Genomic DNA, 25586 nt, shown 5'->3' on the forward strand with positions numbered 1-25586 from the left:
TGTCATGAAGCGTCATTCAGTAAAAAATGACACTTTTAACAAAAAGTTGCTTTAAAAGTTGCATTAAAAGTCCATTAAAAGTGGCAACTTTGCATTAAAGTGTCATTATTTACCGAATGACACTTCACAACAACAGTCAGTTATTAATAAAGACTCCTTCATGTTCGTTTCATGTCAGGTTTATTCACACCCTGTCAAATAAAGTGTTACCAGTTTTTATTCTTTACTTCCTGTTTGTTGTCTGGACCAATGTTCTCCCAGAGTCATGACAACTCGCTCACATACATCCATTCAACAAAAACTCACTCATTTCCACATATGTGCCTTTTCCCCTGGTCATGCAAGCAGGATTCTGGTTACAGGTTTTGATTTTGTGCCTTTTTACATGTAGGCAGCCAGCTCATTTATTTATTAATCCTGAAATGTCATGTAATTGGAATATAAATAAGTAAAAGAAGATGGTTCAATAATCAACTAGACATGTTTTTGGTAAGAGTTTATTCAAATAAGTTTTTTTTAAACAAACTAAACTAAGAATTAAGATTTCAATAAAATTTACACTTTGTGTCTAAAAACAATTCTTAGTTACAGCTTAATGTTTAAACAAATCAAAGTAGATCTTAACACTTTTTATTCCATTTCAGGTTTTTGATTTGCATAGATAAACAAACGCTGGAAAATAATGTTTTGTGACTTTTTTAAAAAACAAAGACAGATTTGTTTTTGCCAGGGGTCTGCAGCCACTAAAGATGATAAACGTGATTGAAAATCTTAAGTGTGCTTATTGATTTTAAGCTTAATTTCATTGAAGGTACAAATGAATTTGATCAAAATTTACTTAATTTACACAGAACATTTTCATATATCAATCAATTTCACAGCTTACCAAAATAAAACGTAATTCGATCACTTATCAGTAAATTCAATTGAATCTAAATCCTCATTTACATCATTTACACTTTTCCCAGTGAGTGATAGTTTATTAAAAGTCATATGAAAAAATAAATCACATCTAAAACTGACCAATGTCTGCGCATTTAGACACCAAGTCTGCATTACTGACAATTTAATGTTCTTCACTTTGAAATATTAAAGCCTGAATCACACATGGCAGGAAAAACCAAATAAGATTCAGCAGAGATTCACTCAAAACATTGAATCTGCAAAGCATTTTTAGAAAAAGTACATTTATCATAATCTGACTCCAGGGTCCGGCCACGTGTTCGTGACCACAGTCGATCTGATCATTGGTTTTTCTACATCAGAGGGATTTTATTCAGACAGATGTAAGACTCCATGTGACGCCGCATGCAGTCGGCTCAGTTTCCCGACACGTCATAGATTTAATCATTAACAGGATAAACACAGTTTCAGTCTCACTTTTCACACAATATAACAATCAGAACTAAACAATACAATTAACCACTGATTACTAAAAAAAAGAAAAAAGTGATTAACCTTCATGATTGTATTTTTGTCTGAAAACAGAGTCTAATGGAGCAGAAGTTGGCTTCATGCTAACAGAACCGCAGAATAGTCTGGACTGTCAAAAATAACTCGCTATGATAAAGTTAAATTTGAGAGACGGGACAAGACCCAACATCAACAAAAAACAAAAAACAGTGACGAAGTGGCTCCATAAAGACAGCTGATCTGAGCAGTGAAGAAATGACATTGAGTTTACAGTGAATGAGACTAAAGTACAGATTTTAACCTCAGATCATTGCTGACTATTTAACCTTAATGAACTCAGCAGAAGAGTCAACATAAAACAGCCAGACTCCAGCATACAGAGGCTGAGTGAATCTGGTCTGGACTCTGTGGAGGAGAGTCATGGTTTTAGAGATGCTGTAGAAACACAGAATACCTGCTCTGTGATCCAGGTACACTCCTATTCTGGAGGAAACTGGACCTGGTACTGGAGTTTCAACTTTGTTGTGATAAATTGTGTAACTCTTTGTTCGGCAGTCAAATGACCAAGACATGTCATTCATTCCAAACTCACATTTCTCTGACAATCCTGCTCTGCTGATGTTCTTGTATGAAACTGCGACTCCAACTCTGTCTCCTCTCCAGTCCACCTCCCAGTAACAACGTCCAGTCAGACTCTCTCTGCTCAGGACCTGAAAGTGACAAGTGAATCTGTCTGGATGATCTGGATAAAACTGTTTTTTATTCTTTCTCGTTACTTTTCTGTTCCCCTCAGATAATAGCAGCTTTGTGTTCACCGTGTTTGGATCCAGACTGATTTCTTGTGAATATTTTAAGAACTCATTTCTGGTTTTTGGTTCTGGTTCTGACTTTAAAGCCTCCACCTTGCTGACTTTAACGGACCTGTTTGCACGAGTCTTTGCCAGAAGATCCTGCAGTTGATCTCTGAGCTTTGACACAGCTGCTATCTCATCCTTGAAGTTTTTCCAAGGATGCATATAGATGCCCTGTGAGTGTATAAACTCACTTAGGTCTGGCAGGGAAGTGTAGTTGAGGAGAAACTGGTTGTGATCCTCTGTGTTTGAGAGCTGCTCCAGCTCAGCATCTTTCCACTTTAGGTCAGCGATCTCCTCCTTCAGCTTCTCCTGAACATCTTTAATTTGGCTCACTTCAGTTTCCTGCTGGGATCTGATCTGCTGCTTCACATCAGAGCTTCTTTCCTGGAGGAGACGGATCAGCTCAGTGAAGATCTTCTCACTGTCCTCCACTGCTTTATCAGCAGAGACATTGATGGCCTCCACCTCCAGTTGAAGCAGCTCCACTTCTTTCTCTTGGTCCTCTATATTCCGCTGGATTTGGTTTTGAGTCAACTGTAGCTTCTTCTTTTTCTCAGCCATTTCTGCTGCAGCTGGGACTGTTTCATGGCCTTTATGGTCATCCATTAAGCAGAGGTAACAGATACACTGCTGATCAGTGCGACAGAAGATCTTCATCACCTCATCATGACGAGAGCAGATGCTGTGTAGCGCCTCTTTGGATGGATTCACCAGCTTGTGCTTCTTTAATTCAGGGTCGTCATTGTGAGTTTCAAGGTGATTCTCACAAAAGGAATTCAAACAAACCAGGCAGGACTTGACAGCTTTAATCTTCCTACCAGTACAAACATCACAGACCACATTTTCATGTCCAGCATAGCAGTGATCAGCTGGAGCAGAGTGAAATCCAGTCTTCTTCAGATCTTCCACCAACTCTGCTAATATGACGTTTTTCACCAGGACAGGCCTCGGTGTAAATGTTTTCCTGCACTGAGGGCATTTATAGACTTTCTTCTCATCTGTATCCCAGGATTGTTTAATGCAGATCATGCAGTAGCTGTGTCCACACGCAATAGTCACAGGATCCGTCAGGAAATCCAGACAGATGGAGCAGGAGATTTTCTCCAGCCGACCTCCTCTGTGAGCCATTTCACCTCTCAGTAACAGCGACTGAGTGAGTTTCTCTGTCTTAAAGGTTTAATGACTGAACTTTAATCTGAACTTGTGTTTCTTTCAGTCAGACTTTGAGTTCTGCCACTATTGTTTATTGGTTGGGCAATATAAATCAAAGTGAACAAAGTGGAGCTTGTGGTGTTTTATAGCAGGAAGAAGATAGACTCGCATGACTTTAGTTATAGGAAGAGAGGTACAGTATTTCATACCAGAAACTGAATGCTTATTTCTTTAACAGTAGCAGCTTTTGTCCCATGTTTTGTGTTTAAAAAGTAGATCCACATTTAATTTTGTCAGTTTTAAGAAACTAAACCACCAACTAAAAAAAAACTATTTTTTAACTAAAAAGAAACAAACTGCAGATCCTATTAGATCAGTAACTACAGAAAATTTGCCTGCCACTTTGCTGCTCTTGTACAGGATTTGTTTCCATTGTGGGACAATAAATTATATTTATATTCTATTCTGAAGCCACACCTGTTACTAAAACCTTAAATAAAGGAACCTTTGAACCTGCAGCAGAACTTTAACATCTTTGATTTACAAGCTGATGATCCAGTTTGCAGAGCTTTGGTCTCCATGTGAGCAACAATCAGCCACAGTATCAGGGAAAACTTCTTCATTGCCAGTAATGAGGAAGTTTAGTACTTGACTTTTAGATACATAGACTAGAAGTTGCTTTTCATTTGTTTTCTGCTTTGTGATGTTCTGTTGTTTTGTAATTTGATGCTTCCTGAAGAGCTTGGTGTTGAAAATGAGAATTTGTTCTCAGCCAACTAACTTGGTAAAATAAAGGTCAAAGAAAATAAACTGGATCAAAGAGGGATTTTTGTGGAGCACTTATGTTTGATTATTAACCTTTTTTCAAAGTTTTATCTAATTTACTTATATAAATAGCTAATCAGCTCTTTAGTGTTCAAATTGCTGCAGTTCATTTGGACTGGGTGGATGACGACGGCTGCAGAATGTCATAAATGACGGTGGTGGAAGAGTTTATCAGGTAGTTTATTATTAATCTGGTCTTCGTGTCATGATATCGTTTTGTCTTTGATAAATGTGTCTTAGCCAACACACTGAAGGTTTTCTCAGGAGAAATGAAGATCCAGAAAGTCTCACTCATTATTATTATCCTTATTATTTTTCTGGTTTCCATGGTTTCTATTAAAAGGTTTTGCTCCAATGTTGGGATCAAAGAACTCAATCTACTGTTATCTGGAGAGTCACTCACTTACGGTAATAAATTAATTGATCAAATTAATTGATCAAATTATTTTATTTTGTTTTATATCCTTAGGATATAAAACAATAAAGGATCCAATAAACCTTTCCCTTTGAGGAATAGATTGGCCATACATTTGCAAACGGTATTTGTACAAGACACCTGCAAGACTTTCTGTTAAAGAAATTGTGTATTGACAAAGGTAAAAGCTAAAATACCTTTAACAGTAGGTATTGTTTCTGTTTAAAACCACAGGAATTATGATTCAGTAAAGTTCTATGGAGCATAGGAAGATATTTACTCGTTTTGTTTTCCTAAATTCTGCCACCCAAACCTGCCGAGGATCCTAGACCTTTATCAGAAATAAAGACCCTCCTAGAGTGACCACAAAACTTATTTGCTGGATTCTGCGAAGACATTTTCAGTCTTAAAGAGAATATTCCACCCAAATGAAATGGGAGACTGGTTGCAGGGCCTAATCTGTGAAACATTTATCCTTTTTGATCGGCCATTCCCATTCTTAAAAAAAAAAAATCACGCAGTAAGCATGAATCGGCCCCACCTCCCCGAAGTCCAGTTGCGGCCTCCCAGTCTCAATACAAAGTATTGCTGGTAACCCATTATCTTTCCAAAACTACTTTGGGGTCCCTTTAGGGTTCTTGGAGGGGATAGGAGTGGGCTACCGAGGCACGGGTGGGCTCTTTTTAATCGGGCAATCCTGCTCTTCAAACCTGTATCCAGAGTGAATGCCTGGGAAAACTGAAGCAGAGGGATCAGCCACACTTCAGGCCTATTCTTAGTGACTGCCTACTAACCCCTAATAATACTTTCCCTGAAGAGTCTGGGCTGCAAAGAAAAAGGTGGTCTTGTTTTGATCATGCAATCCCGTTCTTTAAAATCGAACCCGGCATGACCACGTGGGACACTCCAGCCAAAGCAGACGGCTAAAAGGCTCCAGAACTTTGGTTTTCAATGCAGAGTGTGGAACATCGCCCTCTGCTACCATTTAAGGCCAATTTTCCACACAACTCTGGGGGGAATTCAGGGACTCGGGGCTGGGGTATGACGACCCCAAAGGGTTTATTGAGATCATCTGGCCCTGGAGAGGGTTTGCATGTAAACTTGGTCGTACAGGGCCGGCTGTCAGATTAGGACGAGAAGAATAAGCTCATTGTTAGGTCTTTATGACCTCTGACCCTGTAATGACAGAGGGTGACAAGAAAGGTCAACCCTCTGGCTGAGAAATAAAGTCCCTTCAGTGAGTCCCTTTGCTTAAGATTAATGTCTTTAAGGTAAAGTATAACTGCTCATTTATCCACTCAGTTATTGTTTTCTTTCTGACAGGGTTGTTGATTGATTCTTTTTACCCTTTTATGTTGAGTTTTGCTGCCACCAAGTGGCCAAATTGAGTTTAGTTGATTTGATTCATGGTCAAGATTTCTGTTGCTGAAAGGATTAAATGTAGCTCAACGGGTCAGCTGCTTTTAGTAACAGATATTACAAAAGTCCGTTTCTCCACAAATAAAATGAGAAATAAAAGCAATATAAAACCATTTAGAAAGGTGTCATCTCTGTTTTTATTGTGCTACTGTTTACTGGTATGAAAGATTTATTAAAATATGCTAAATGTCAGATAAATTCAGGTAATGCACATATTTAACAACAAAATATCACATTGATATAATCAGGAAAGTAACACAAAAGGTCAATCATGACAGTTGCATAAAGTCTCATATGGAGAAAACACAAAGCATCATCTTAATGAATCCAATCAATGCAGTTTACTGAATAACTCAATTCATTACCAGGTTTTCTCTACATAATCAGGAGAAATTTCGCTTCTCAGCTAACTCTAGAAATGTAGGGCCATCTTCCTCAGATGACTATTTCAGCTTAATAAACTTAGCTGAAGATCCATAGTAAAGTCTAATCCCAGCATACAGAGGCTGAGTGAATCTGGTCTGGACTCTGTGGAGGAGAGTCGGGGTTTCAGAGATGCTGTAGAAACACAGAATACCTGCTATATGATCCAGGTACACTCCTAGTCTGGAGGAAACTGGACCTGGTACTGGAGTTTTAATGTTGTTATGATGAAATATGTAACTATTTCTGGAACAGTGACATTCTAAAGACCAAGATTTTTCATTGGATCCAAACCTACATTCATCTGACAATTTTGATCTACTGATGTTCTTGTATGAAACTGCAACGTAAACGCCTCCATCTTTCCACTCCACCTCCCAGTAACAACGTCCTCTCAGACTCTCTCTACTGAGGACCTGAAGAAAAACAGTGAATCTGTCTGGATGACCAGGATAAGACTGTTGTTGGTCAATTGATGTTACTTTTCTGTTCCCCTCAGATAATAACAGATTCATGTTTGCCGTGTTTGGATCCAGAGTAATTTTTTGTGAATATTTTAAGGATTCATCTCTGGTCTTTGGTTCTGGTTCAGTCAGTAAAACTTGCACATTAGCAATCTTAAGTGAGATGTTTGTCCATGAGTCTCTCAGGATGTCCTGTAGTTTATCTCTGAGCTCTGACACAGCTGGTGTCACGTCCTCAAAGTATCTCAGAGGACGGATGTTGATGCTGGATGAGTGTGTAGACTCACTGAGTGCTGGCAGTGAGGGGTAGTTGAGGAGAAACTGGTTGTGATCCTCTGTGTGTGAGACCTGCTCCAGCTCAGCGTCTTTCCTCTTCAGCTCAGTGATCTCCTGCTCCAGCTTCTCCTGAACATCTTTGACTCGACTCACTTCAGTTTCCTGCTGGGATCTGATCTGCTGCTTCACATTAGAGCTTCTTTTCTGGAGGAGAAGAATCAGCTCAGTGAAGATCTTCTCACTGTCCTCCACTGCTTTATCAGCAGAGACATTGATGGCCTCCACCTCCTGTTGAAGCAGCTTCACATCTTTCTCTTGGTCCTGGATTCTCTGATGGATTTGTTGTCGACTCTCCTGGAGCTTCTTCTGCTTCTCAGCTCTTTCTGTTGCTGCTGGGACTGTTTCATGTCCTTTATGTTCATCCATAGTGCAGAGATAACAGATACACTGCTGATCAGTACGACAGAAGATCTTCATCACCTCATCATGACGAGAGCAGATGTTTCTTTGGAACTTCTTTGTGGGATTCACCAGCTTATGTTTTGCCAAAGCTGGAAATTCATAATGAAGCTGAATATGTTTCTCACAGTAATTAACAAAACAAACCAGACAGGACTTGACAGCTTTCCTCTTCCTCCCAGTGCAGACATCACAGGCCACATCTTCAGGTCCAGCATAGCAGTTGTCAGCTGGAGCAACGTGGAGTCCAGTCTTCTTCAGATCCTCCACCAACTCAGATAAAATTGTACTTTTTCTCAATGCAGGTCTTCTTCTGAAGTTCTCTCTGCACTGAGGGCAGCTGTAGATTCTCCTCTGATCTCCATCCCAGTATCGTCTAATACAGTTCATGCAGTAGCTGTGTCCACAGGGAATAGTCACCGGATCCTTCAGTAGATCCAGACATATGGAACAGGTGATCTTCTCCAGCTGCGTTGTTCTCTGAGCCATTTTGCTTCTCAGCAACAATGACTGTGTGAGTTTTATGTCTTAGGGTAAGGGTTAGGGTTAGGTTTAATTAGTTTGAACTTTAGTCCAGTCATGTGATTCATTCAGTTAAACTTTGAGCTCTGCCATTATTGTTTTGCCCTGTGATATCTGAAGGGTTGGGCAATAAACATCAGGCTGAACAAAAGTGGGTCTCACTGGTTTGAAGCAAATCAAACAGACAAACTGTAATTTTGTCGCATGAAACGTTTCCTTGGTTTGCGCCTCTAATAAGGCACAAACCCAACCGAGAGGTTGTGCCATTCAGTTTAATCAATATTCAACAAGTTGAACAGAGAATCCACATTGTGTCATTACACAACCAAGCAGATAAATACATGCAACACAGTTATATTATGAACATGAACAGTTCACTCACTCGTGCGTAATCAAATGTCTCAGGGTTTTGATATTGATCTGGAGGCTGAATCTGCACCCTGCAGCCCCACTGAAAATCTGGAATTACAAACGGGAGCTAAAGTTTTGAAATCAGGGAACATTTTTCAAATTGAAATGATCAGAAGTCAGCAAGACTGTATGAGTGAGGGAGGGTGCTCTTCTTCTGCGTCAGACACGCTCCAAAGCCTCCACAGCTCAACATGCTGTCAGCTACCGGACAGCGAGATGCATTTAGCTCAGGGTCCAGTTCAGAGAGGATCCTCAGCTGGGATTTGTCCTAAATTAGTTTAAAATGTAGATCCAGATTTCATGATCACTTTCTCTTATTCTGACAGCAGTTTGTCAGTTATAAAAAACCAAGTAATCCCCAGATAAAAAGGTAATTCTTAACATTGAAAACAAACTGCTCTTCAAATTAGACCAACAACTGCATAAAGGAACTATTCAAACAACAGTATGTAAAGCCACACCTGTAACTAAGCACTTAACCTCAATTAATGTGACTTTTGAACCTGTAGCATCACGCCTGACTGAAATTTAGGTCAGGCAGCCATTGCTATCATCCATTTACAAGTTGATGATCTTGTTTACAGAGCTACGATCTATGTGTGCAACAACAGGTACAGAATCAGGGAAAGCTGCTTCAGCTCTATAATTCACATCTGAATTAGACGGGAAGTGGTGCTGCTCTCAGCTGGGTCGTCCCCAGACTCTGTCTTCCTCATCAGCTGTGAGTTAAACCCCAAAGAGAGAAAAAGAACAGCCAGGATGTTTAGATGCTAAAAGAGAAACAATTACTTTGGTATTAAATCTTGTTCAAAAGTATACATTTCTATGCTCATTCCCACGTCGGACCATTTACAGCATGTCTCTCTAGTCGAGTTTTATTCTCTCAGAGGAAAAGTTTCCACACGTCAGGAAGTCCATTTAGTAGATGTTGGTTTTGTTTGGATCTAAATACAACTCAGAAAGAAATGTTCCTAATGATGAAGTTTAACTGATTTTCAGTCACGACCCATTCGTGCTTTCCTTCACAGGTCCTGAGTTTAGTCAGCTTGTTCTAGCCCAAAACTGGTAGTTGCACATTTTTGTCCACAAGATGGCAGCGTTACAAAGCAGAGGGTGCCTTTTCCAAGGATTGGTTCAAATGAAGTTATGTATTGCAAGAAGATTGATGCACTTGAAATACCATGAGGTATGTTGTGTCAGCCATGTTGGTTAATTTTATTGAATTAAATATTTGTTGATTAAATAACTACAATAAAGATTTCTGGAACATTAAATCCAGGAACTAAAGATGGTGAATCATGTAAAATTGATATTTGTTACACAAATATCTAAGAACATTAGATTTTAAATTTATTAGGACTTTTAAAACTAAGAGCAGAAAAAAACAAAGATTTAGAAATAAAAACGCCTAAAAACACATTAATACAGAGAGGAAAATGAGCATCACTTTTTAATAACAACCTAAGCTGATTTTAGGGATTTACAGAGTTTTTATTTTAAAACATTTCCCAATGAATACATTTACAGCCCCAAATCAATGAATATAAACATTTTAAGAACGTGACCACTTGTCTGCTCAAAATGCTCAGTAACAATATTTGTGTCTGAATAAAGCAGACAGTGAGTCTTGTTCTGTACAGTTCTACTTTTAAATTAATTTCTACAATCAGGTTCAGCCAGAATTTGTCCAGTAAAACAATGACTGATATCCTGATTAATGATCATGTGGATTAGAACAACATTTACATGTCTTACTTTTTCAGACCAAATGTAACTATTTAAGGAGAATCAAAATGAGCAGTGATAGCCTCCATGGCAGGAAGAGGCACCACTGAAACCAACCCCACCATCAATAAAACCCCAAACAGGATCACAAAGTAGCTACATAAAGAAAGATGATTCTCTGAGCAGTGAAGAAATGGTGATGTTTCATCATCAATGCCAGAGACTAAAGAAGCTGAAACTAAAATACACACCTTCAACTAAATTTCAGATCTCTGCTGACTATTTTGGTTTAACGAACTTTGAAATGGAGTCGGCATGAACATAAATCCCAGCATACAGAGGCTGAGTGAATCTGGTCTGGACTCTGTGGAGGAGAGTCATGGTTCGAGAGACGTTGTAGAAACACAGAATACCTGCTCTGTGGTCCAGGTACACTCCTATTCTGGAGGAAACTGGACCTGGTACTGGAGTTACAATGTTGTTGTGATGAAAAGTGTAACTGTTTCCGTCACAATATAATGACCAAGATTTGTTATTAAATCCAAATAAACACTTATCTGATCTTCCTGCTCTGTTGATGTTTTTGTATGAAACGGCTACATTAACTCCTTCCCCTCTCCACTCCACCTCCCAGTAACAACGTCCAGTCAGACTCTCTCTACTAAGAACCTGATAATAATAATCACTGAATCTGTCTGAATGATGGGGATAAGATTGTTCTTGGTTCACAAATATTACTTTTCTGCTCCCCTCAGATAAAACTAAATTTTTGTGTACTGTGTTTGGATCCAGAGTGATTTTTTGTGAATATTTTAAACATCTGGCTCTGTTACTTTCTTCTGGTTCTGACAGTAAAACATCCACCTCAGTGACCTTCAGTTCGATGTTTGTCCATGTGTCTCTCAGGATGTCCTGTAGTTTATCTCTGAGCTCTGACACAGCTGGTGTCACGTCCTCAAAGTGTCTCAGAGGACGGATGTTGATGCTGGATGAGTGTGTAGACTCACTGAGTGCTGGCAGTGAGGGGTAGTTGAGGAGAAACTGGATGTGATCCTCTGTGTGTGAGAGCTGCTCCAGCTCAGCGTCTTTCCTCTTCAGCTCAGTGATCTCCTGCTCCAGCTTCTCCTGAACATCTTTGACTCGACTCACTTCAGTTTCCTGCTGGGATCTGATCTGCTGCTTCACATCCGAGCTTCTTTCCTGGAGGAGACGGATCAGATCAGTGAAGATCTTCTCACTGTCCTCCACTGCTTTATCAGCAGAGACATTGATGGCCTCCACCTCCTGTTGAAGCAGCTTCACATCTTTCTCTTGGTCCTGGATTCTCTGATGGATTTGTTGTCGACTCTCCTGGAGCTCCTTCTGCTTCTCAGCTCTTTCTGCTGCAGCTGAAACTGTTTCATGGTCTTTATGTTCCTCGATATTGCAGAGATAACAGATACACTGCTGATCAGTACGACAGAAGATCTTCATCACCTCATCATGACGAGAGCAGATGTTCTCCTGGAGCTTATTGGTGGGATTCACCAGTTTGTGCCTCTGTAATGGTGGAGCATCATAGTGAGGTTGGAGGTGATTCCCACAGTAATAAACTGAACAGGATAAGCAGGACTTGACAGCTTTCCTCTTCCTCCCAGTGCAGACATCACAGGCCACATATTCAGGTCCAGCATAGCAGTGATCCGATACAGCAGCTTGGGATTCAGTCTTCTTCATATCATCGACTACAGAAGCTATCATGATGTTCTTCTTTGGGAAAGGCCTTGGTATGAAGGCTTTCCTGCATTGAGGGCAGTTGTAGATTCTCCTCTGATCTTCTCCATCCCAGTGGTCATTAATACAGTCCACACAGTAACTGTGTCCACAGGTAATAGTCACCGGATCCGTCAGTAGATCCAAACAGATGTAGCAGGACATAGATTCTAAGTCTATCTGAAGTCCTCTCCGAGCCATTTTGCCTCTCAGCTACAATGAAAATGTTTGACTCAGACAACCTTGACTATCAACAGGTGCAAGCTACACCCACTTAAAAAATATGTGAATAAACTGGAATCACTATTTCATAGCAGGAAGACGATATATTTTCAGACGGACTGATTCCCTGAAGGTACATTAACCCTTTCTGGTGCCTTTTTCCGCATACTTGGTAAAGAGGAACGATTCTAGGTTCTGATACCTTAGTTGTTCCCACCTACCAGTCACTTTTTAAGTTCTATATAAAGTTAAAGTAAGAGCTCACACATCAAATATTCAAAAATGAAATTTGCCAATGAAAACCTTTTCACAGTTTTGTGGATGATGCAGTAAACTGAGTGGACTGAATTCACATTAAAGCAAACTAACAAAAACAACTCCTGAGCAACTCAGACTCCTGAAACTGAACAAACAATAGCTAAACAAACTATGTTTCTTTAATTAACCCAAACAGACTACAATAGACTGTCACAGTTGTTCCGGTAATATTCCGACACCAGGCAGCTTCAGTAGCCCATCCATCACTTCAACACACCCTGAGTCTTTGACCTCAGCCTCAGTGTAAGTATTTCTGATGTCTTCTGCCTTTCAGCAGGAAGGTGCTGGAGATGAGATTCTGGCTCCGCAGGTTGATTTATCTGCAGATGTAGCTCAGAGATTACATGTTATCATGATGTTTCTCCCATCCTGACTAAAGCCTTGCTCTCATCCCCACACATGGACATGTCCCTCAGTGTCTCTTGACTGGTTGCTTCACCAGTGTTTTCTAACAATGAACAAATAAAGGAAAAGTCAGATTTATGTATCATTTATACTGTGTGTGTGTAGATAGGTATGTAGGGGTGGACAGATGTGTGCACCTTGGGTATATACTTTACAGATTTATTCTTGTATGTAGATGTATTGATTGATATACATTTTATAAGGGATTTTCTTTTTTATATGTTCAAATGTGTGTGTTTGCACACATGTATGTATACATATATAGATGCACATATTTATGTTATTGTTAATGTGGACATGCTTGACACAATGGTCATGTCTGGAATGAATCAATAAATGAAATTAAACCTGGTTCAGCAGAGTGAGGGGGGATAGAGAGTCTTTATGGGAGTCAAGGAATGATAACATTTAATTTCTATGTCTTTACCCGATCCTCAGTTATCAGCAGTAATATCTTTATTGGCATGGCAGCAGGAAGCCCTTCTTGTAATCACTGACCAGCATTTTGGATGTTTTCTCTGGTATTTTGGTGGAATAAAATCTGGTGATCAGCTCCAAGTCCTGATTGAGGTTGGAAGGCCTCAATGCCATCACCCTAATCCTTATTCCTGGTGACAATCTCTGTGTTGCGGAAAGTGCCTCCACTGTATGTGATGATAGCTCAGTAAGTGGTGTGTATGTTGAGTGTAGGTGAGCGAGATGTGTGGCAACCGTCCTCCGGTCAGAACGGGGGGCTGTGTGCTAAAAACAAGAAGAACCGGGATGCTGGGGGAGCGAAGAAGAGACGGTACGTGTGAGGGGTGAGCGTAGCCGACGACCGGAGCAGTGGCTAAAGGAAACATGTCTGTGAAGCTTTCAACTGTAAGCTGGCGCTATTAAAAGTTAACTTCCAGCCACCGTGTGGTTCCTGTTCAAGGCGTATGAAGGAGTTAACCCTGAAGTAGAGTTCACTTCGGCCCTGGAGGAAGAACTGCCCTGTGTCCTCCGACCACGGTCAGAAGACTGAGCAGGAAAGGTTAACATCTGGTTTACTTAACAGCACCATAAACAACCAGTCAGCTCATTAGAGATATTTATTCTTTAAACTTAGAAATTAACGTTTTCTGAATTTTAGTACCAGATTAGTGCTTGAAGTGTGTTACTCTGTTCTTCTAAATACGGTTATAAAAATAATTGCCTAGATATAAACATGAAACTGTGAGAATAAACAACATTCACACAGTAAATTACACACCAAAGACTTGAGGGAAACTGAATTTGAAATGTGCAGCCCAGCAGCTCTCAAGTCCAGACAGGCATTCAAAATAGTTCAAATAAAATATCACCTGTGCTGCTTATTAACTGCTAACTCACTAAAAACTCCAGACAAAACCTTCTACGAAGCATAAACAAATCCTTTCAATCAGAAAAACCATCAGAGGTATAAAACACATATTTTAATGTCAGTTTAGAAAATGTAACTCTTAGGAACCTATTAAAATTGCATCCTTTATTAAAAAAATGTAATCTTACTTTAAATTTGATGAGCTTGTTTAGTTGTCCGTCGATATCTGTCCTGTAGCACGGCCAGAAGAAATAGTTAAAAACCTTCAGGCTGATACTTTTATCATAAACGGTCAGTAGTGGCCGGAGTGGCTCAGACCGGCCTATTCAAAGTAACCCATTATTAAAATCACGTAATTATAATCTTACATGTTAAATCTACAAACACGCGTTGTTCTGTAAACCCTTGCAGTTCAAAGTGTTATCTAAAATATTCCAGGTAACATTTGCATCACAAATGTGTAGATTTATGTCAACTGGAGTACAAATCTCAAACACGTTTCCTTTTCAACAATATCAGAATCCATATTTAGGTCAAAGGTCAACACTAGCCCCACAAACACAGACATCTCCCACCAAGAGATAAAAACAGTAAGAAAAGAAAAACCAGCAAACAGCAAAACCAAAACGAAGGAAAAAAAAGAAACAAACAGAAAAACATGAAAAAGTGGAACTATTAAAGATATTACTGGTTTCTAGACCTGAGGAAACAATCATGTTCACGGTGATGATGAGGCGATAATAGAGGTCGACACAAAAATCCTGCTGTGTTTTTAAGATAAAAGCAGAATAAAAAAACAAACAAAACAAATGCAGCTATATATATATATATAAATGTAATATATAATCATAAAAATATAATAAAGAGAATAATTCCATTTCAGCCAAAGCAGAACAGATTTAAATAATTTCTAGAGATCTTAAGTTCCTAATTACATCAACATTTGCAGCCAAACACCATTGCATACAACAATTCACTTTAAGAATATTATTACTTGCCAACACAAAATAAAATATAAACCACAAAAACTTTAAAATTATATTTTTGTCCACATATCTGCTTTTTCATTTCAACAACCAGTTTGACCCAGAATCTGATCTGTGCTGTAAAATTCTCTTGATTGATGAGGATAATTAGTTTCTATCTGCAGACCTGAATATGCAACATTTGATTTGACAAAACAAATATGAATATAATTAGTTTAGGTGGACAAAATCCTCCTGAGCAGTGTCTGTCTCCATGGCTGAACAGAAACAGGAAGGGGCAGCACCCAGACAAACTCCAACATCAACAAAACAACAAACAAGATGATAACGTATCTCCATAGAGACAGCTGATCTCTGAGCAGAGAAGCTCTCAGCAACAATGATAGAAACTACAGAAACTGAAACTAAAACACTGTTTTTAACCAATTGGACCTCAGATCACTGCTGACTATCCAGGTTAATGAACTCAGCAGAGGCTCCATAATAGTAAATCCCAACTCCAGCATTTAGAGGCTGAGTGAATCTGGTCTGGACTCTGTGGAGGAGAGTCATGGTTTCAGAGACGCTGTAGAAAGACAAAATACCTGCTCTGTGGTCCAGGTACACTCCTATTCTGGAGGAAACTGGACCTGGTACTGGAGTTAAAATGTGATTGTGGTGAAATATGTAACCGTCTAAGTCACAATATAATGACCAAGATTTGTCATTGGAACCAAATGCTTCGGTTCTGCTGATGTTCCTGTTTGAAACTGCTACAGCAACTCCTCTGCCTCTCAGCTCCACCTCCCAGTAACAACGTCCAGTCAGACTCTCTGTACTCAAGATCTGAGAAAAAAAATCACTGAATCTGTCTGGATTAATAGAATAAGGTTGTAGTTCATGATTTGATTCTACTTTTCTGTTCCCCTCTGACAATAACAGAAATCTGTTTGCTGTGTTTGGATTCAGAGTCATTTCCTGTGAATATTTTAAAAATCCAGCTCTGGTCTTTGGTTCTGGTTCTGAAAGAGCTTCAGTGATCTTCAGTTTGATGTTTCTCCATGTGTCTCTCAGGACGTCCTGCATTATGTCTCTGAGCTCTGACACAGCTGCTGTCACGTCCTCAAAGTGTCTCAGAGGACGGATGTTCATGCTGGATGAGTGTGTAGACTCACTGAGTGCTGGCAGTGAGGGGTAGTTGAGGAGAAACTGGATGTGATCCTCTGTGTGTGAGAGCTGCTCCAGCTCAGCGTCTTTCCTCTTCAGCTCAGTGATCTCCTGCTCCAGCTTCTCCTGAACATCTTTGACTCGACTCACTTCAGTTTCCTGCTGGGATCTGATCTGCTGCTTCACATCAGAGCTTCTTTCCTGGAGGAGACGGATCATCTCAGTGAAGATCTTCTCACTGTCCTCCACTGCTTTATCAGCAGAGACATTGATGGCCTCCACCTCCTGTTGAAGCAGCTTCACATCTTTCTCTTGGTCCTGGATTCTCAGATGGATTTGTTGTCGACTCTCCTGAAGCTTCTTCTGCTTCTCTGCTGTTTCTGCTGCAGCTGGGACTGTTTCATGGCCTTTATGTTCATCCATAGTGCAGAGATAACAGATACACTGCTGATCAGTACGACAGAAGATCTTCATCACCTCATCATGACGGGAGCAGATGTTCTCATGGAGGTTCTTGGAGGGATTCACCAGCTTGTGCTTCTTTAATCCAGGAACATCATAATGAGGTTGGAGGTGATCTCTACAGTAGGAAGCTGGACATGATAAACAGGACCTGACAGCTTTCCTCTTCCTCTCAGTACAGACATCGCAGGAAACATCATCTGGTCCAGCATAGCAGTGATTAGCTGGAGGAGATTGGAGTCCATTCTTCTTCAGTTCCTCCACCAACTCTGATAACATAAAGCTTTTCTCCAGGTTGGGTCTCGGTATGAACTCTTTCCTGCACTGAGGGCAGCTGTGGATTCTCCTCTGATCTTCTTCATCCCAGTGGTGTTTAATACAGTTCATACAGTAGCTGTGTCCACAGGGAATAGTTACCGGATCGGTCAGTAGATCCAAACAGATGCAACAGGAGAATTTTTCTTTGTTCAGATGATCTCCTCTCTCAGCCATTTTCCCTCTCAGTTTCTGGGATGTTTGAATTTCAACTGTTCACTAGTAAAGTTGGCTTAAACTCTGATCAACACAACATGTCTCTGCAGCGAATGTTTATGGTTACACCCACTGCCTTATTAAACATGAGGAGGGAACAAGAAAGTATGTTCTTTCAAGTCCAGACAGGTAGGTAGCTCAAGTGAACTGAAAGCTTTGGTTTTATTCAACTCGCCTTTCTGCTGCTTTTTAATTGTTGATATACTCTAAACTCCCTGAATTAAAGCTCTGAGCTCAATTTATTGGAAGTAACCTTTCTACGTCAAAATAATGAGATTGTGTCATTATTCTCATCCTGGAGATTCTACCTCATCAGTAAGAGAGTAAAATTTGAAGGAGTAGATTCTGACTGTTGTTTACCTTCTCATGTGAAGTGTGTGTGTTTGCTGGTTAATATTTACAGATTGCATTTTTGTGTGAATGAGGACCATGTCTGCTGTTGACCGTCTCTCTACGTGTCTGAATTACAAACATGTTTCTGCAATAAATGACTGAACTACTGAGCCTCTGACACCAAACGACTCTTCTGAGAGAAAAGCTGTAAACCTTTACAAAACTGTGGAGGAAGGGTTGGCTTAACAGAGATGGCAAAGATCATCTGTTTCCCCAAAAATAAATACAGAGAAATAAGAGTAAAATGTGAAATGAAAGATTTTACAAAAAGATTTAATCCTTGGTCATCTTTATTATTATGTAAATGTTCACCAAGATGAAAGATTAACTCATCATAACCTATTAAATGTCACAAATCTAGATTCAGATTTTTACACCACACGGATTAATCATTAAAGTAGAAAAACACACCAATCAATCATGATAGTTGTATAAACCCCCATATGAAAACCCCCCCACAAAGAATCACCTTAATGATAATCAATGCAGTTTACAGAATAACGACATTCAAAATCTCAGCTCTTCTCTTTGCAAAGTCCAGACAAGATCAAGTGGCTGTTTCAACCTTTTTGTGCAGGATCTCAGAGATATGATGTGCCGTTTTAAAAATCATAAAACACGTTGAAAAATGTTGTTCCACTGATATATTTAAACACAGGCCAAAACATGTGAAGATATTTCCACCTCCTAATGCAGAAAACATGTGATTGTTGTAACCTGAAGCATAATCAGGATCTGATCTTTATCCAATAATATGACAACTGTTCTGATTGATTATGACAATTACAATTTCCGTCAACAGACAATTATAAATCATCTGTACTAGATTTTAATATCAGCATTTGGTCTGACAAAGGAATAAATGTAAATAATTAGTTGAGATGCATTAAAAATCCTCCTGGGCAGTGACAAACGCCATAGCTGAACAGAAACAGGAAGTGGCAGCACCCAAACAAACTCCAACTGACAATGACCTCTCAGCAACAACAATTAAGACCAAATAAACAAACAAATACAAATTTTATCCAACTGAACCTCAGATCACTGCTGACTAGTTCAGGTTAATGAACCCAGCAGAGGCTCCATGAGAGAAAACACAGATCCCAGCATACAGAGGCTGAGTGAATCTGGCCTGGACTCTGTGGAGGAGAGTCATGGTTCGAGAGACGTTGTAGAAAGACAGAATACCTGCTCTGTGGTCCAGGTACACTCCTATTCTGGAGGAAACTGGACCTGGTACTGGAGTTTTAACTTTGTTGTGATGAAATGTGTAACTGCCTGTGGTACAATTTAATGACCAAGATTTGTCATTGAATCCAAATAAACATTCATCTGACCCTCCTGCTCTGCTGATATTCTTGTATGAAACTGCTACAAGAACTTTTCCTGTCCGCTCCACCTCCCAGTAATAACGTTTAGTCAGACTCTCTCTACTCAGGACCTGAGGGATATCACTAAATCTGTCTGGATGACCAGGATAAAGTTCTTCTTCCTCTTCCGACTCTTCTTCCTCTTCTGTCTCTTCTTCGCCTTCTATCAGAAAAGACACTTTTCTGCTCCCCTCAGATAATAACAGCTTTCTGTATGCTGAATTTGGATCCAGAGTGATTTTTTGTGAATATTTTAAGAATCCATCTCTGCTGTTTGGTTCTGGCTCTGGTTCTACCAGTAGAACATCCACTGCAGTGATTGTCAGTGAGATGTTTGTCCATGTGTCTCTCAGGATGTCCTGTAGTTTGTCTCTGAGCTCTGACACAGCTGCTGTCACGTCCTCAAAGTGTCTCAGAGGACGGATGTTGATGCTGGATGAGTGTGTAGACTCACTGAGTGCTGGCAGTGAGGGGTAGTTGAGGAGAAACTGGTTGTGATCCTCTGTGTGTGAGAGCTGCTCCAGCTCAGCGTCTTTCCTCTTCAGCTCAGTGATCTCCTGCTCCAGCTTCTCCTGAACATCTTTGACTCGACTCACTTCAGTTTCCTGCTGGGATCTGATCTGCTGCTTCACATCAGAGCTTCTTTCCTGGAGGAGACGGATCATCTCAGTGAAGATCTTCTCACTGTCCTCCACTGCTTTATCAGCAGAGACATTGATGGCCTCCACCTCCTGTTGAAGCAGCTTCACATCTTTCTCTTGGTCCTGGATTCTCTGATGGATTTGTTGTCGACTCTCCTGAAGCTCCTTCTGCTTCTCTGCTGTTTCTGCTGCAGCTGGGACTGTTTCATGGCCTTTATGTTCATCCATTAAGCAGAGATAACAGATACACTGCTGATCAGTACGACAGAAGATCTTCATCACCTCATCATGACGAGAGCAAATGTTCTCCTGGAGATTCTTGGAGGGATTCACCAGCTTGTGCTTTTTTAATGGTGGAGCATCATAGTGAGGTTGGAGGTGAGTCTCACAGTAGGAAGCTGGACAGGATAAGCAGGACTTGACAGCTTTCCTCTTCCTCCCAGTGCAGACATCACAGGCCACATCTTCAGGTTCAGCATAGCAGTGATTAGCTGGAGCAGCTTGGAGTTCATTCTTCTTCAGATCATCCACTAAATCTGCTAACATTGTGCTTTTCTTCAAGACAGGTCTTTTTCTAAATTTCTCTCTGCATTGAGGGCAGCTGTGGTTTCTCCTCTGAACTTCTCCATCCCATTGGTCGTTAATGCAGGTCATACAGTAGCTGTGTCCACAGGGAATAGTCACCGGATCCTTCACTATCTCCAAACAGATGAAGCAAGAGATTTTCTCCCTTTGAACTTGTCTATACTCCATTTCAGCTCTCAGTAAAATCAACTGTGTGAGTTTCTCTTTTGTAGAACAGAAACTGGCTTCAGTTCTCATGTAAATGTCGGGTAACTGAAGGGCGTGTCACTGGTTCCTCCCATCATGACGTTTGTAAACCAGAGGGAGAGGAAACAAGGATGCATCTTGAACTGAACACTGTCTGCTAACCCTGAAATATGTTTCAGTGCTTGAGTATAGATAAAAAGTTGCCTAGCTCAGGTTGAAGTGCTCCATGATTTATTCCCAGTTGGATCCAACTAGAGAACAGTAACTACAGCTGCTATGAAAACTATAAACACATGCTGTTTTTATCTGCTAAAGGGTAAATGGCCTGAACTTGTTTTATCAAGTCTAGGGGATCCCAAGGCACTTCACACTACATTCAGCTTGTAAATCAGAGGGGGTGTAGGAGCCATTTGTCCTTTCCTGTGTTTATTGCCACCAGGGGGCGTATTTCATTTTGAGTTCTGAGTGTCTGATGGGGGATGGGGTTATTTAAGTTCAACCGTGATTCTGTTCAGGTGTTGTTAATGGGAACGGGCCAATCACCCAAATCTGACAACCTTTTGGGGCCTCCATGTTAAGACCCTTAATTTGTTTCAGGATCGTTAATAATGCAGATCACCACTGGCTTGGTTAATGATAGAAAACATCTGACTGCTGTGGATGCCTTATTCTAGAAAACTGTAATCAAATTGGCCTCTTTAACACTTGTTGTATTTTTGCATTTTAAAGAACCGGGCCAACTGTTGCAATATGTCCTGTATGGACAATATCTGATCCAGTGACAGTCTTATTCAAAGAAGTGGCAGCTAGCCACTTTCCTATTATCACAATAACATTTTAATACTTTAAATCATCAAATCTTTATTTAAAGTTAAACTTTTGCATCAGAGGTTATCTTAAATCTGAAGAAGTGAGTTTTTGAGTCGGTTCATGGAATTTCACATCAAACCACTACTGTTTAATTTCACAACTAAATATTTATTGTGCAGATATGAAAAAGAAAATTATGGCACAGCAAAAATAGGTGCATAATTAAGATTATAGGCTGCAGCAAATGTATACAATAAAAGAAAATTATTGATCCCCACCCATAGAAACTTTGCAATCAGATGGAAAATTTGATAAAAAATATCCACATTTAACTACATGCAGAGAAATTATATTTATTCAATCTAAACACTGTAATCATCTAAAAATAACCACCATTGACCAGTAAATTAAACACTAATTAGAACAGCATCATACATCTTAAATGTAATGGTTTTACAAATTCTCAATAAAACAAAACCAATTATTAATGGAAGGTGATAGGCTGAAAGATATTATATCAAAAGATATAACAATAAAGGTTGTTACTTAAGTTTTGGAGGGTTACACTTAAACTCTGCTGGGCATCAACACGTGAACTGGGCCAAAATAGATCTACCAGTTGGACATGAACATGGGTTTGAAGCAGGTTGTCTGCTGGTCTCAGTGGAGAACGTTTATCAGCCCCAGAGTAATTAAAATATAATTTACTATGAGATTTAATGGGAAGTTTAACAGAAGAAAAAACTCCCTTAAAAATCTTAAGGAGAGTTTTGTACAATATACATACATGACATTCACATGATTAAAATTAAACTGACATCAAATGACTTTATCATGTATGGAAAATCACAATTTAAACCAAAACCTGAAACATAACTAACAAGGTATTCACTCTTAAAGTATTGTAAAATTTCTGCACATCGTGTTTCTTTGGTCCAAATTACCACAGTCTCTTGGAGATGCTGGGTCCCCATCATCGGTTTAAGGGATCATTAGTTCAGTGATCACTTGTTGATAGTTTCCTGTGACATCTGTGTACATGAGTCTCCACCAGCTTCCATTTTTTCTAAGAATGTGGCTGAAGGACTTCTTGCATGCAGCTGCACCAAACTACCAGTAGGTGGCTCTAAAGAACTAAAAAATGATTAACATCAGATTTGATGAATGGTCTTTTTCAATGTTTAAAGCAGTGTTGTATAAAGTACTGAAATCTCAGAGTCAAGTAAAAGTACAAGTACCTCTCCAAAATATAACTTTGGTAAAAGTCGAAGTCACTGACTGAAATGTTACTTGAGTTAAAGTCTTAAAGTATCTGAAACTTCTTGTACTTAAGTATGGAAATTACTGTAAAAATGGATGTACTCAAGTAATGTAATGAAAAGTACAAGTAAAAAGTAAAACAAAGCAAATGCAGTTTGAATGACTTTTTTTATATTTTGGTAAACTTGTCAAATACACTTAAAATAATGTACCCAACCAAGTGCAGGCAAAATTAAACCTGCTAATAGATATACCTGCAGGCATCATTTAGTTAAGAAAATTAGGTGCTTTACCTATAGCACAAGGTTAACTTAACCTGCTTTACAACTGAACCAGCTTCTTAGTAAACCCTCCAGGACAGAAAATACAAAGTTTTTGTAAGCCTTAAGTTTTCCCTTCAAGTAAGGTCAGTGCTGAAAATGAGAAAAATAAATAGTACAGAAAATGCGGCCAACATGAAGAAGAAGAGCTGTTACGATTACTCTACTTCACAAATCAGTGAATCAGCCAATGCTACAGTCAGTAGGTGGTGCACACAACTGGTCATTATGCAAAAGAAAAAAAGAACTGGGAGGGAAATGCAGCTTATTGGCATCTGTAAACCTGGTTTTGAACTTGCATGCCTTTCCTATATTTGTTAAATTTAGTCTAAATTGCTATCGCTATGGCTTCTGTCCCCCCTTGAACAGAGGAGTCTAGGTAGCCTGCTACAGTCAACATTAGGCCTAAGCTAAATACACCATGTATGGAACTGAAACAATGCCAAACAAAGTTCATTTATGGTCAACGTTTCACAATACAGTAGTGCCTAGTGACCAAACTATAGTTACTGAAACAGGAGGATTATAACCATTTCATAAGACGTTACCTCGATGTGTTTCTTCAAGTTGGACGGGGAGTTTTTGTAAGATAGAATTTCCACATCTTCGGGCAGGAATAACATAAACTGCATGCGGTACGACGAATCTTTAACACCCACGAAAGAGTATATTGTGTTTAAATAAGGCCATGGGCTCTCATCACCAGCTGGTGGTTCCCCTGGAGCCGTGTCCGACGTAGTTGCAGTCGTTGTGGTCTCCGTCTCCTCCTCCATGTGACTGCTGCTGATTGCGAGACTTGCTTTGTGTTTAATGGGAGAAGCGAAACAGGTGTATCCTATTGGTGGTGATGAACAAGCCCAGGCAAGTAGGCTACGGACTTTGTTCGGTAGCCTACTTGCTACTTGCTAATCAGTAGGTGGGGTCAAAACACTTGCGTTTCTCTCTCTCGCTTTTTTGTAACGAGTAACTAAACCACACATTGAAAATGTATCGGAGTAAAAGTACGCAATTAAGTTCGGAAATATAGTGAAGTAAAAGTGAAAGTCATCAAAAATTTTCATACTCGAGGAAAGTATGAAGTACTCCAAAATATACTTAAGTAAAGTAGTGAAGTATTTTTACTTCGTTACTATACAACACTGGTTTAAAGCAGTCTGCAGCCAAGTTGTTATAGACAGTCAGATATTATATGGGTTAATTTAGTGAAATAACAGGAAATTTGCTTATTTCATAACTTCATAACCAGCGACCTTCTCTCCTATAGTCTAACAGCTACAGTCTCAGATCAACATAATCCTTCAGCTGTCAGCAGCAGAAACCACAACTTTACACCTATCAAGAAAGAAACTATTTGCTTTGCATTGTCTCCACATGATGACAGGGACACAGTAGGATCCAATTAAATATTAGATTCTTGATGGGTTGTTGCTATGTTGTTGTACGTTGTTTAAAGATCTTGTTCAATGAACCTTTTTAACGATGAAACCCTGCAGCTCCAAAGATCTCTGCACGGCCCTGCTCCGAGGAACTGTTGGTTCAGTCAATGTCCCGGTGCCAGTACCAGAACTAAGATTTCTAGGCCAGTTTGTTTTCATAGCCGTCTCCATGCTTTTAATCTTGATTATTTGGGAAAAGACGTAGATTAAACCCAGGACGTGCGCTGATAGGAAGCATAAGTTTTAAATCCATGGAGGGTACAGATCCCCAGTACCACCTGTTCACTGTTCGCTCTCTGCCTCACCTTAACCTAATGTTACTACCAGGCGGTTCACACGTCTGCTCAGAGATCGGAAAATATCCACCCCATAAAGCTGGGAAACCAAAACCTCCTCTGTGACGCTGAACCCATTTTTATTCTATCTCTGCTGAAAACATTAAAGTTAAATTTAACAGCATCATCATTGTCAAAAGAAATGAATGCTACAGTTTTAGGTCTGTGGTCTGTGTTACGTTCAAGTATTTATAGAATGTCTGGACGGGCCCCTGAATGTCTGGAGGGGCCCCTGAATGTCTGGACGGGACCCTGAATGTCTGGAGGGGCCATTGAATGCCTGGAGGGGCCCCTGAATGTCTGGACGGGCCCCTGAATGTCTGGAGGGGCCCCTGAATGTCTGGACGGGCCCCTGAATGTCTGGACGGGCCCCTGAATGTCTGGAGGGGCCCCTGAATGTCTGGAGGGGCCTTGAATGTCTGGACAGGCCATTGATTGTCTGGAGGGGCCCTTGAATGTCTGGAGGGGCCTTGAATGTCTGGAGGGGCCTTGAATGTCTGGAGGGGCCCCTGAATGTCTGGACGGGCCTTTGAATGTCTGGAGGGGCCCTTGAATGTCTGGAGGGGCCTTGAATGTCTGGAGGGGCCTTGAATGTCTGGAGGGGCCCCTGAATGTCTGGACGGGCCATTGATTGTCTGGAGGGGCCCTTGAATGTCTGGAGGGGCCTTGAATGTCTGGAGGGGCCTTGAATGTCTGGAGGGGCCCCTGAATGTCTGGAGGGGCCCTTGAATGTCTGGAGGGGCCTT

General features: G+C 40.2%; 5 protein-coding genes across 9 annotated transcripts in view; all 5 read right to left on the reverse strand.

Annotated features, from left to right (window-relative positions):
• Window positions 1-25586, reverse strand: part of LOC114156967 (myelin-oligodendrocyte glycoprotein-like) — a 1059483-nt gene that overhangs the window by 719220 nt on the left and 314677 nt on the right. The window lies entirely within an intron of this gene.
• On the reverse strand, window positions 482-3657 carry LOC114156910 (tripartite motif-containing protein 16-like). Its single transcript, XM_028037522.1, has one exon. The coding sequence runs from the start codon at window positions 3393-3395 to the stop codon at window positions 1731-1733; it is 1665 nt and encodes a 554-aa protein (XP_027893323.1). The 5' UTR covers window positions 3396-3657; the 3' UTR covers window positions 482-1730.
• LOC114156897 (tripartite motif-containing protein 16-like) lies at window positions 1856-20688 on the reverse strand. Of its 4 annotated transcripts, XR_003598039.1 has the most exons (3): window positions 19131-20685; window positions 14077-15994; window positions 13573-13674 (listed from the first exon to the last, which is right to left on the reverse strand). XR_003598039.1 is itself a non-coding variant. In XM_028037506.1 (2 exons), exons 1-2 carry the CDS (start codon window positions 20659-20661, stop codon window positions 1892-1894), a joined length of 1551 nt encoding a protein of 516 aa, XP_027893307.1. In that variant the 5' UTR covers window positions 20662-20686; the 3' UTR covers window positions 1856-1891. The 4 variants fall into 4 exon arrangements, 3 of the variants coding, with proteins under 3 accessions (XP_027893307.1, XP_027893305.1, XP_027893304.1); XM_028037506.1 differs by lacking the exons at window positions 13573-13674; window positions 14077-15994 and adding an exon at window positions 1856-1930 and having other exon boundaries at window positions 19150-20686; XM_028037504.1 differs by lacking the exons at window positions 13573-13674; window positions 14077-15994 and adding an exon at window positions 3766-5010 and having other exon boundaries at window positions 18996-20688.
• Window positions 6197-17582, reverse strand: LOC114156902 (tripartite motif-containing protein 16-like). Its single transcript, XM_028037511.1, has 2 exons — window positions 16989-17582; window positions 6197-7721 (listed from the first exon to the last, which is right to left on the reverse strand). Exons 1-2 carry the CDS (start codon window positions 17463-17465, stop codon window positions 6522-6524), a joined length of 1677 nt encoding a protein of 558 aa, XP_027893312.1. The 5' UTR covers window positions 17466-17582; the 3' UTR covers window positions 6197-6521.
• LOC114156903 (tripartite motif-containing protein 16-like) lies at window positions 10104-13478 on the reverse strand. Its single transcript, XM_028037512.1, has one exon. It carries the CDS (start codon window positions 12309-12311, stop codon window positions 10638-10640), a length of 1674 nt encoding a protein of 557 aa, XP_027893313.1. The 5' UTR covers window positions 12312-13478; the 3' UTR covers window positions 10104-10637.

Source organism: Xiphophorus couchianus, chromosome 14, assembly GCF_001444195.1.
Source record: "Xiphophorus couchianus chromosome 14, X_couchianus-1.0, whole genome shotgun sequence".
Taxonomy (NCBI): domain Eukaryota; kingdom Metazoa; phylum Chordata; class Actinopteri; order Cyprinodontiformes; family Poeciliidae; genus Xiphophorus; species Xiphophorus couchianus.